This window comes from Elephas maximus, chromosome 26 (assembly GCF_024166365.1).
Source record: "Elephas maximus indicus isolate mEleMax1 chromosome 26, mEleMax1 primary haplotype, whole genome shotgun sequence".
NCBI classification, from domain to species: Eukaryota; Metazoa; Chordata; class Mammalia; order Proboscidea; family Elephantidae; genus Elephas; species Elephas maximus.
Genome location: NC_064844.1, coordinates 27,031,191 through 27,043,241, shown reverse-complemented (window position 1 = coordinate 27,043,241; position 12,051 = coordinate 27,031,191). Strand labels below are relative to the sequence as shown.

Here is a 12,051-nt window from a genome sequence, read left to right as displayed (position 1 = left end):
ATGAAGAAATGTGAACAAACTTTTTCTGGTTAAATCCCAGGTGTTGGCTAACATCTTGATAAACTGAAGATAACTTGGCAGTTTGGCAACTGAATAAGAACTGTGGCCATGGCTAGCACTTGATAAAAAATGAGTATCAAGTAAATAACATTATATTCTCTTTTTCCTAAAGGGAACAATGTGGATCATGGGAGTGGGAGTTGGCAAGTTGGAGTTATACTCTTAGCTGTAGGGTTTATGTCCTTTGCCTATATTACTTTTAAGATCAAATGAGATAGTACATGGAAACACTTATTTAAACACTGCACCAACTGTTAGTGAACCATTTTTAACCTCACAATGACAGGGAATCACTTTTAACCACAAGCAGTATAAAAGAAAGAATATGATTACTACTTTAAAAGTAAGAGTTTAATAATTTTTTTTTAAATACATCTTTTTCTTTGGAAGATAATTTGAGCTGTATTTACAAGAGTCATTTGTTGTCCTTATTCTAGCCATTTATCTAGTTACATGTTTCTACTGTACATAAATAGTTTGGACGCAGATATTCTAACTGAATGGAGGATTCATCAGTGGTCATTATGAAAAACAGTCACAGATACCACAGATAAACTCCTCAGGTCTGTTGTTTCAAACTCTGGGCCAGGATCCATTTAGCAGGTTTTGAAATCAATTTAGTGGATTAGATAAAGAGTTTTTAAAAATTAATTGAAGGAAAAAAAAACCCAGAGTGTATTGCACTAAGCCAGGACACACACACGGTATCATATGTGTATAAGCACTGGTAACGATGGTAAACGTATTTCTTATGTAGGTGTTGGTGAAAATGTTTGAAATACAGAACTCTAAAGAGAAAAAGAAGTTGGCTGCCTGCCTCAACCTAAATCTAGCATCTCGCATCTCAGGGCTACCCTTCAGTTTGTTTTATTTAACGCGGAATTCGTCCTGAGCACCAGCCCAAACCAAGGTTGCCAACTGCCCTCACATTCATCACCAAGTCGTGGGGAGAGGTGAACTGCAAAGAGCCTGTGTGCAAGAGTCACTCCTTGAGATCTGGTTCAGTCTACAAAAATTCTTAATGAAAATAATGTGATTAATAAAGTAGGAATTCAAATTATTCAGGGTATTAACACTCTACTGGCAGTAACGCATTATAGTAGAAGGTGTGGCTAGGACCACGGGAACCTTCACAGGCTAAAAACTTGTAAGATGACATGCATTTTAAACCTGCAGTACTTAGTACAATATTTTTCATTGTGAGGGGACTTCGTAAATGTGTTAGGTGTTTAAAATGATTCTTCAAAAGGCAGTATCTCACCTGAGGAAATGGCTCTGCCGATGCAAGCAGCACGTTTTCTGGCTTTAGATCACAATGCACAATATTCTTAAAATGTAGATTCCTCAAAGCAACAAGTATCTGTTATTGAAGAAACAGATTTTTTTCAATGCCTAGACCAACTGTAGCTAAAGCCCAATTTGGCTCCTTGAACACTGTAATAGTTTGAAAAGTTCACTATAGTTCATCAAGATTTAACTAAAAGTGTTATTTTGTTCTTCAAGGTTAGTAATTCCCACCATATCCCAGTATGTAAAAGCACTTCTATTTAATTAACTTAGTTTTTATTCTGTAATTTCAAAATAGAGTTAGAATACCTGTGTGACCATGAATTTAGTAATTCGTTCTGGAAGCCGACTTTTCTCGCTGGACAGAATCATTTCCAACATATCTCCATGCAACTTTTCCATTACTACAAAGACTCGTTCTGGGGTTTCAAACATACACTCCAGGTTTACAATCCCAGGATGGTGCAAATTCTGAAGAGTGTAGCAAGATATTTATATGACTGACTCAGGAAGAAAAACAGCTTTACTGTGCAAACGTCTGACATTGCGCTACAACTGACTGGATGGAATACATAGCACAAAAAGATAACAGCTTAGAAAAAATAAAAGCAAACAAGGTCATTACCAGCAACAGAAGGCTCACGGAGTCTGATGTTTTGTGTACTGGGAAGCGGTGCACTGAGGGAAAGGATGTCTTCCTAGGCTGATTACATAATTGCTCCCTTTCCATTACTGCTGCTTTTTCATCTTTTTCATCTAGCTGACACTGCTCTAATTTTATGCTAATGGACTGCCCTTACTTGGGCACCAATTGTCAAATCAATTTTAAAGCAATTAGAGCTTTGGCTGTTTAGGGCTGTATTTGTGAAGGCTTTTGCTCAAGATATGGTTTTGCATCTGAAGTAGTTATTTACCCATGTCTTGACTGTCACTTTATGATACCTCAATTTGGTCTTCAAGCCTTTTTTGGTCCGGAATCTTTCTACCTCCATCAGTCCATGTTTCTTGAGCACTAGTAGGTTATAAGGCTTGTGGATATACAAAGATGAATGCAACAGTGTTTCTGCTTATAAAAAAAGCAATCCATCTTATGGTCTACTGGTAGAAAAATCTTCCCTAAAGACAGATTTGATGTCAGTCTTGCTCAAAAATCTTCAATGGGTCTTTATATCTAGACATGAAATCCCTTTGCTTGGCTTTTAAAATTTTCATTCTCCCTATTCAATCTTAAATATGCTCTTTTGGCCTAAGTGATTAAAATATTTTTTATTCCTTATGAATAGAAAGATATTTTTCTTATGCCCCCCCATTTTTTATTAATGTGGGTACTGAAGTATATTGAAAGCAAAAAATTTTTTCTTGCCAACATGTTGAGTTCCATCTCTAAAATGTTTTTTAAATCCAAAATCATCTCTTAATTCCTGCTGTAATTAGTTTTAGCCCCTATCATGTCTCTTCTGGACTACTGCAATGGTTTCCGCCACACTGTATATATACAGCAATACTTAGCCCGCGGTACTATACTTATACTGTAAGGTCCCTGAGAGAGAGACTGTATGTTAGTCGTCTTAACCCAGTGTCTGAGTCATGGTAGATGTTTTCAGTAAATGGTTAGAAAATGAATGAACAGCGAGTTCAAAATAAATAATTGTTTACTAGTCAAATTAAGACAATTTAATGACAAGGTGTTCTGGTAGCATAATAAAAAGTGACAAAATTTTACAGTAGATAAATGACAGTGAAATATCAGTCGGGCTAAGCCCCACAGTGGCAGGCTGAGACAATGGCAGCAAGGAGTGGAAAACTCAGAGCATCCTTTTATCAACTTCTGAGTTGGAAGTAAAGGATGTTTGTCTCCTATCCTGTAGTAGTTGTCTATGTCTGAAGTTTCTTTCTTCCCCCATCTTCCTTTAAAAGCACATGTGTGTGCACACAAAAATTAAAGTACTATAACATTATTCTTCTCCTTAATGACCTTGTCTAAATTTTCTATTTCCTCTGGAGTCCATTTTGGCAAGTTACATTTTCATAGAAAGTTATTCATTTCCTCTAGGTTTACAAATGTATCTGCTAGAGTTGAGCAAGGTAATATCTTTAGATTCTTTCTTACTTTTATGGATTTGTGGCTACTTTCCCCAAGACATCTTATTTCTTCTTTTTTTTTAATTAAATTTGCTACTGATTTATTGTTACTCTCAAAAAATTAGTTTTTAGATTTATTGTTAGTTGTATTTTCTGTATTAAATTTATTAACTTTGGTTAACTCCTTCCTTCTGCTTTCTTTAGGCTTATTGTTCATTCTCTAACTTCTTGAGTTGGATTCTTAATAATTTATTATCATTCTTTCTTGCTTAATACTTGAGGCTTTAATGTTTTCTCTGAGCAATAGTCCAAATGTTCTGATATAAGGTATTTTCATGATTTTCTAAATATTAAAAAATTTTGATTTTGCTCTTTGATTCAGGAATTGTTTAAAATAAATTTTTAAAGTTTCTAGGTGGTAGGAACTTTTATTTCCTCATTTTGTAATTTATGTCTAGTTTTGGTTATATATTACTGCTTTTTATAAAATTAATGAGGTATTCTTTGATTTCTGTATTTAGGGTACAGAATTCAGTACGAAGCAGTTAGATCTACCTTATTCTTTTAGGCTTTCTATGTTCTTAATTATTTTGTCTACTGGATCTGTCAGAGACTACTAATATGCTTGTCTGTTTCTGCTTCTGTCTTCTATAGTTTCCCTTTATAAACTGATGTTATTTGGTGCACTGGGATTTACGCTCTTCCACTGTGAAAAGTGCTCTTCGTTTCATTTCAGTGTTTTCCTTTGAATTAAATCTTGTCAACTCATGACCCCTCTGGCTTTCATTTATCTGGGAAGGTGCCTAGAGAGGCGTCATGTTGTAGATTTCACACAGCCAGCAGAGAGCAGTTCACATGGTAGTGCCTCTTCCTGCACACACCCCTGCTCCATCGCCACTGGTGGTAGAAACGCTTCTACCTACTTTGTAGGTCACTGGTTCACCCCTCTTCTGTTTTTATTAAAGCTAGAGCAAACTCTTCTGTTTATCACTTTTCTTGCCCTTTTCCAAGAGGAGAAGGGGAAAATGAAAAATTTATGCCACTGTGTTCAAACCAGAAGTTTCCCTTTAAAGTTTCTGATAGTCAACTTGGTTAAATTTTCCCATTTACACAGGCAGCTCCACACCCGCTCCCCCACTGCTGTACTACCCTCTTCAGGCAACAGGAAAAGAAATATTTTACATTAGTCTATCTCTGTTTTGGCAATGCATTCAAAGTTTTTTAATAATAAAAGTTATATGTGTTTACTGTGGGGGAAAAAAAAAACCCTGAAAACAGAATTCCATAAAAGTAAAAATCTCCCACTCCTCCCTGTGCCACAGTGTACTCCCCAGGTGATGCTGTGTTATCAGGCGGTTTAGGTGAGTATCCATAACGTGAACGCAGTCATATATCATGCATACACTAAATACATTTTTTAAATTACACAAATGGAATCACTCTAAACCTTTTAAAAAATTTAATAAGATGTTGTAGATAGCTTTCCATAAGTATATTTATTCAATAAATATTAACTGAGCAGTTGCTATGTGCCTAATACTATGCAGGTAGTACGGATTCATCAATGAACTAAAAAGACTCCTGGTCCCATGGAGCTTATTAATTCTAGCGGGGGACATAAACGATAGGTAAGAAATAAATAAGTAAATTGCCTAATATGTTAGAAGACAACAAGTAGGGTTGGGTAAATTGTCATGGCAGAAATGCCATTTGGGCAAAATCTTGAAGGATATGAGAATACGCCATGCAGGTATGGAGGTAGGGGGCTGGGAGGGTGAGACTGCGAAGGAGGAGGAAGTACTCCAGACGCAGGGAACACCTAAAGCAAAGGCCTTGGAACAGGAGTGTGCCTTGCATGGCTGAGGGATCACAAGGACATCAGTGTGGCAATTATTTGAGACAGGTTCAATTTGCTGAGTGTGGTGTCCACAGTGGAACCTCTGTAGAGATTCTGGTTCAGCTTAATGAAGAATAGTCATGGGCATCCAAAAAAGGAATGTGCTGATTTCTACAGAGCCTGTTAGCAAGTGATCAAGAGACAAGCTTGATGCTCCAGGTGACAAGCTAAGGTCCTTTCTAAATCAATGATTCTATGATTTTTCTTCCTGCCACTGGAAAGGCCAAAGGTGCAGTATTAATAATCTGCTCAGTCTTTGCTTCATCCTTTTTTCACAAAGACGTGGATATGGATAAGAAAAACTAAGGATGTCACTGGAGTACCAGGATCAAATAGGGTTTCAGCCAGCTTTTTAGACTTGTTTGAGGAGGACTATATGAAGAGCCCCCCCAGCGTCTGTCAGTTTGTTGTACTGTGGGGGCTTGCATTTTGCTGTGATGCTGGAAGCTACGCCACCGGTATTCAAATTTTGGCAGGGTCACCCATGGCGGACAGGTTTCAGCTGAGTTTCCAGACTAAGACAGGCTAGGAAGAATGCCCCAGCAGTCTACTCCTGAAAAGATTTAGCTAGTGAAAACCTTATGAATAGCAGTGGATCACTGTCTGATACAGTGCCAGAAGATGAACTCCAACCCCTCAGGCTGGGAGGCACTAAAAGATGACTAGGGAAGAGCTGCCTTCCTCAAAGTAAAGTTGACCTTAATGACATGGATGGAGTCAAGCTTTTGGGACCTTCATTTGCTGATGTGGCACAACTCAAAATATGAAGAAACAGCTGCAAACATCCATTAATAAGTGGAACGTGGAATGTACAAAGTATGAATCTAGGAAAATTGGAAGTTGTCAAGAATGAAATGGAACTCATAAACATTGATATCCTAGGCATTAGTGAGCTGAAATGGAGTGGTACTGGCCATTTTGAATCGGACAATCATATGGTCTACTATGCCAAGAATGACAACTTGAAGAGGAATAGCATTGCATTCATCATCAAAAAGAACATTTCAAGATCTATCCTGAAGTACAACGCTGTCAGTGATAGGATAACATCCGTACGCCTATAAGGAAGACCAGTTAATATGACTATTATTCAAATTTATACACTAACCACTAAGGCCAAAGGTGAAGAAATTGAAGATTTTTACCAATTTCTGCAGTCTGAAATTGATCGAACACACAATCAGGATGCATTGCTAATTGAGGGAGACTGGAACAGGAAAGCTGGAAACAAAGAAGGATTGGTAGTTGGAAAATATGGCCTTGATGACAGAAATGATGCCGGAGGTCGCATGACAGAATTTTGCAAGACCAACAACTTCTTCACTGCAAATACCTTTTTCCACCAACACAAACAGTGACTACACATGCGGACCTTGCCAGATGGAATACACATGAATCAAACTGACTACATCATGGAAACAGACAATGGAAAAACTCAAAATCAGTCAGAACAAGGCCAGGGGGAGACTGTGGAACAGACCGTCAATTGCTCACACGCAAGTTCAAGTTGAAAACGGAGAAAATTAGAACAAGTCCAGGAAAGCTAAGGTGCGACCTTGAGTATCTCTCACTTGAATTTAGAGACCATCTGAAAAATAGACTTGATGCATTGAACACTAATGGCCTAAGACCAGACCAATTATGGAATGAAGAAAGCAACAGGTCATTAAAAAGAAAGGAAAGAAAGAAAAGACCAAAATGGATGTCAGAAGAGACTGAAACTTGCTCTTGAACACTGAGTAGCTAAAGTGAAAGAAAGAAATGAAGTAAAAGAGTTGAACAGAAGATTTCAAAGGGAGGCTGGAGAAGACGAAGTAAAGTATTATAATGACATGTGCCAAGAGCTGGAGATGGAAAACCAAAAGGGAAGAACATGCTCTGCATTTCTCAAGCTGAAAAAAACTGAAGAAAAAATTCAAGTCTCCAGTTGCAATATTGAAGGATTCTAAGAGGAAAATATTAAATGACTCAGGAAGCATAAAAAGAAGATGGAAGGAATACAAAGAGTCACTGTACCCAGAAGAACTGGTCAATGTTCAACCATTTCAGGAGGTACCATATGATCAGGAACCGATGGTACTGAAGGAAGAAGTCCAAGCTGCACTGAAGGCATTGGCGAAAACAAGGCTCCAGGAATTAACGGAATACCAATTGAGATGTTTCAACAAATGGACGCAGCACTGGAAGTGATCACTCACCTATCCCAAGAAATTTGGAAGACAGCTCCCTGGCTAACCGACTGGAAGAGATCCATACTTATTCCTATTCCAAAGAAAGGTGATCCCACCAAATGCAGAGTTATCGAACAATATCATTAATATCACACACAAGCAAAATTTTGCTGAAGATCATTCAAAAGCAGCTGCAGTGATATATTGACAGGGAACTTTCAGAAATACAAGCTGGATTCAGAAGAGAACATGGAACCAGGGATATCACTGCTGATGTCTGATGGATCCTGGCTGAAAGCAGAGAATACCAGAAGATGTTATCTGTGTTTTGTTGACTATGCAAAGGCATTTGACTGTGTGGATCATAACAAATTATGGATAACATTGCAAACAACGGGAATTCCAGAACACTTGCTAATGAGGAACCTTTACATAGATCAAGAGGCAGTTGTTTGAACAGAACAAGGGGATACTGCATGGTTTAAAGTCAGGAAAGGGGTGCATCAGGGTTGTATCCTTTCGCCACACCTATTCAATCTGTATGCTGAGCTAATACTCCAAGAAGCTGGACTGTATGAAGAAGAACAGGGCATCAGGATTGGAGGAAGACTCGTTAACAACCTATGTTATGCAGATAACACAACCTTGTTTGCTGAAAATGAAGAGAACCCAAAGCACTTACTGATGAAGATCAAAGAGCACAGCCTTCAGTATGAATTGCATCTCAACATTAAGAAAACAAAAACCCTCACAACTGGACCAATAAGCAATAGCATGATAAATAAAGATTGATGTTGTCAAGGATTTCATTTTATTTGGATCCACAATCAACACCCATGGAAGCAGCAGTCAAGAAATCAAAAGACGCACTGCAACGGGAAAATCTGCTGCAAAGGACCTTTTTGAAGTACCAAAATACTTTGAGCTACTGTAGTGGTGAATTTAGAATGAAATTTTGCTCTCTTATTTTTCTGAAGAGTTTAATTATGAAAATGTGTTAGGCTGTCCTTATAACTCCTGGATTATTAAAATTTTGCCTTTTTTCTTTTTAGAATTAAGAAGTAGTTAATTCAGATGCATACAGCCTTTTATTCAGCCAAAAAGTTATGACAAAAACAAAGCAAAACAAGAAACAAATCTTATTCTTACAAGCACTCTAAATAAACTGATTTAAAAACCCATAAATCAAAAATTAAAACCAACACAAAGCAATTTTTATTTTTTTTACCTGTAAAATAGCCACTTCATTACGGAGCTGACTTTCCTGTTTTGTGGGAAATCTCATCTTATCAATTACTTTAATAGCCACATCTCTTCCAGTCTTTCTATGTTTTCCTATTAAAATAAAAAGAGAAAGAAGTAGCAGTAGCAACAAATTGACAGCTCACATAAATACCAAAATCTTTATCAGGACGTTGTCCACAGACTGAAATTTATATGTATTTACTTTTTTTGGGAATCATTTTGGTTCTTTTTGAACACTGTTTCACTGAACTTAAAGAGTGAAAGAAATTATGTTTTCCTCTATATTATTTGCCCCAGATGAAGGGTATTTCATTATCTGAAAGGGCAGGGAATTTCAATGAACTTTTTGGCTGAAACTTAACCTACTGTGTTAAATAAACAAGAGTTAACCACCCTAACCTAGTCTTCAGAGACTCTGTCAAGATGGAAACACTGTACTAACAAATTAATTTTATTCTAGGTTTGTTATGTCCACACAGAGTGATTTAACCACATATTGTATCCCCAACCTCCTGGTTCCTATATTGTAGAATCTCGATATAAAGGTGGAAGTCTGCAATAAATAGTCATTCCATCATTTATTCATTCTTTCAAACTAATTAGTTATCTAGCACCCATTATGTACCAGACATTTGTTTTAGATGCTATGTATAAAGCAGTGAAAATGGCAGGCATTTTTGGTATTTTTTTTTAACCTGTATACACCCTCCCCTTACTTATCAACATGGTTAGGTTCCAAAGACCATGTGAAGTTGGTGTTATGCAAAGTGGTGTTATGTAAAGTTGGTGTTATGCGAAAATGGAGGATGACCACATCAGATCACAAAATGATGATCATTGTTGTCATTAGGTGCCATTTGAGTTGGTTCTGACTCATAGCGACCCTACCTCTGTACAACAGAATGAAACACTGCCCAGTCCTGCACCATCCTCACAATTACTGCTATGTTTGAGCCCATTGCTGCAGTCATTGTGTCAATCCATCTCATCGAGGGTGTTCCTCTTCTTTGCTGACCCCTCTACCTTACCAAGCACTATGTTCTTCTCCAGATGTCCTTCCTGATAACATGTCCAAAATACATGAACCAAAGGCTTGCCATCCTCATTTCCAAGGAACACTGTGGTTGTACTTCTTCCAAGACAGACTTATTTGTTCTTCTGGCAGTCTGTGGTATATTTAATATTCTTTACCAATACCATAATTCAAAGACATCAATTCTTCTTCAGTCTTCCTTATTCACAGTCCAGCTTTCACATGCATATGAGGTGACTGAAAATATAATGGCTTGGGTCAGGTGCACCTTAGTCCTCAAAGTAACATTTTTGTTTTTTTTTTTTAAACACTTTAAAGAGGTCTTTTGCAGCGGATTTGCCCAATGCAATACGTTGTTTCATTTCTTGACTGCTGCCTCCATCGTTGTTGATGTGGATCCAAATAAAATGCAATCCCTGACCACTTCAATACTGACGTTGCTTACTGGTCCATTTGGGAGGATTTTTGTTTTCTTTATGTTGTGGTGCAATCCATACTGAAGGCTGTAGCATTTGATTTCATCAGTAAGTGCTTCAAGTCCTCTTTGCTTTTGGCAAGCAAGGTTGTGTCATCTGTGTGTCATAGGATGTTAACAAATTTTCGTCCAATCCTGACATTCCAGGTTCTTCTTCATATACTCTAGCTTCTCGCATTATTTGCTCAGCATAGAGATTGAATAAGTATGGTGAAAGGATACAACGCTGACACACAGCTTTCCTGACTTTAAACCATGCGATATCCCTTTGTTGTGCTTCAACGACTACCTCTTGGTCTATGTACAGGTCTGCATGAGCACAATTACATGTTCTTGAATTGCCATTCTTTTCAATGTTTTCCATAATTTGTCATGAATCCACACAGTTGAACACCTTTGCACAGTCAATAAAACACAGGTAAGCATCTTTCTGGTATTCCCTGCTTTCAGCCAGGATCCATCTGACATCAGCAACGATATTCCTCGTTCCATGTCCTCTTAATCCAGTTTGCATTTCCGGCAGTTCCTTATCAATGTACTGCATTATTACACAACTGCCAAGTTACACCATTACATAACTGCCAAACCACGGAAAATTATGGTACAGCCAAGTTGACACATAACTTTAACCATGAGAGCCAGTGTTACTCTTGTGTTGCACCTCTGTGTTTGTTACTGCCAGACAAACGCTATTAGCAAAGCAGTCGGATAGTATATTTTTTACTATTGTCTTAATGCGAAATGTCAGATAACGAGACAGTTGTTAAGTGAGGAGAGGACTTGGTATTCTCTACATAACTATTTATTTGAAAAGAAATCACACCTGTCTCAAGGGTACTGATCATAAAAGTCTGACTACTTGAAAAGTATAGGAAAAAAATATGTGCAAATTTGGTGAGAAGCCAAAGGCACCTTGGACAGTTCTCTGCCCCCTCAATGGAAGGAGTCCAGTATTCTTAAAATAGACATATCTGAAGTGTTGTTGTTGTTAAATGCCATTGAGTCGGTTCTGACTCATAGCGACCCTATGCACAACAGAACGAAACACTGCCCGGTCCTGAGCTATCCTTATAATCGTTGTTATACTTGAGCTCATTGTTGCAGCCACTGTGTCAATCCACCTCGCTGAGGTCTTCCTCTTTTCCACTGACCCTGTATTGTGCCAAGCATGATGTCCTTCTCCAGGGACTGATCCCTCCTGACAACATGTCCAATGTAAGACGCAGTCTTGCCATCCTTGCCTCTAAGGAGCATTCTGGCTGTACTTCTAAGATTTGTTCGTTCTTTTGGCAGTCCATGGGATATTCAATATTCTTCACCAACAGCACAATTCAAAGGCATCAATTCTTCTTCGCTCTTGCTTATTCATTGTCCAGCCTTCACATGCATATGATGTGATTGAAAATACCATGGCTTGGGTCAGGTGCACCTTAGTCTTCAAGGTGATATCTTTGCTCTTCAACACTTTAAAGAGGTCCTTTGGAGCAGATTTACCCAACACAATGTGTCTTTTGATTTCCTGACTGCTGCTTCCATGGCTGTTGACTGTGGATCCAAGTAAAAGGAAATCCTTGACAACTTCAATCTTTTCTCCGTTTATCATGATGTTGCTCATTGGTCCAGTTGTGAGGATTTTTGTTTTCTTTATGTTGAGGTGTAATCCATACTGAAGGCTATGGTCTTTGATCTTCATTAGTAAGTGCTTCAAGTCCTCTTCACTTTCAGCAAGCAAGGTAGTGTTATCTGCATAATGCAGGTTGTTAATGAGTCTTCCTCCAATCCTGATGCCCCGTTCTTCATA

General features: G+C 38.0%; 1 protein-coding gene across 2 annotated transcripts in view; it reads right to left on the bottom strand.

The window, feature by feature from the left end:
- PRKD3 (protein kinase D3) overlaps positions 1-12,051 on the bottom strand; it is a 105,479-nt gene that overhangs the window by 8,018 nt on the left and 85,410 nt on the right. For both annotated transcript variants that reach the window (XM_049870608.1, XM_049870609.1), the window contains exons 14-16: positions 8,726-8,832; positions 1,657-1,818; positions 1,322-1,420 (exon numbers count right to left, since the gene is read on the bottom strand). In XM_049870608.1, coding sequence (XP_049726565.1) covers positions 1,322-1,420; positions 1,657-1,818; positions 8,726-8,832 — 368 coding nt within the window. The remainder of the gene's footprint in view (positions 1-1,321; positions 1,421-1,656; positions 1,819-8,725; positions 8,833-12,051) is intronic.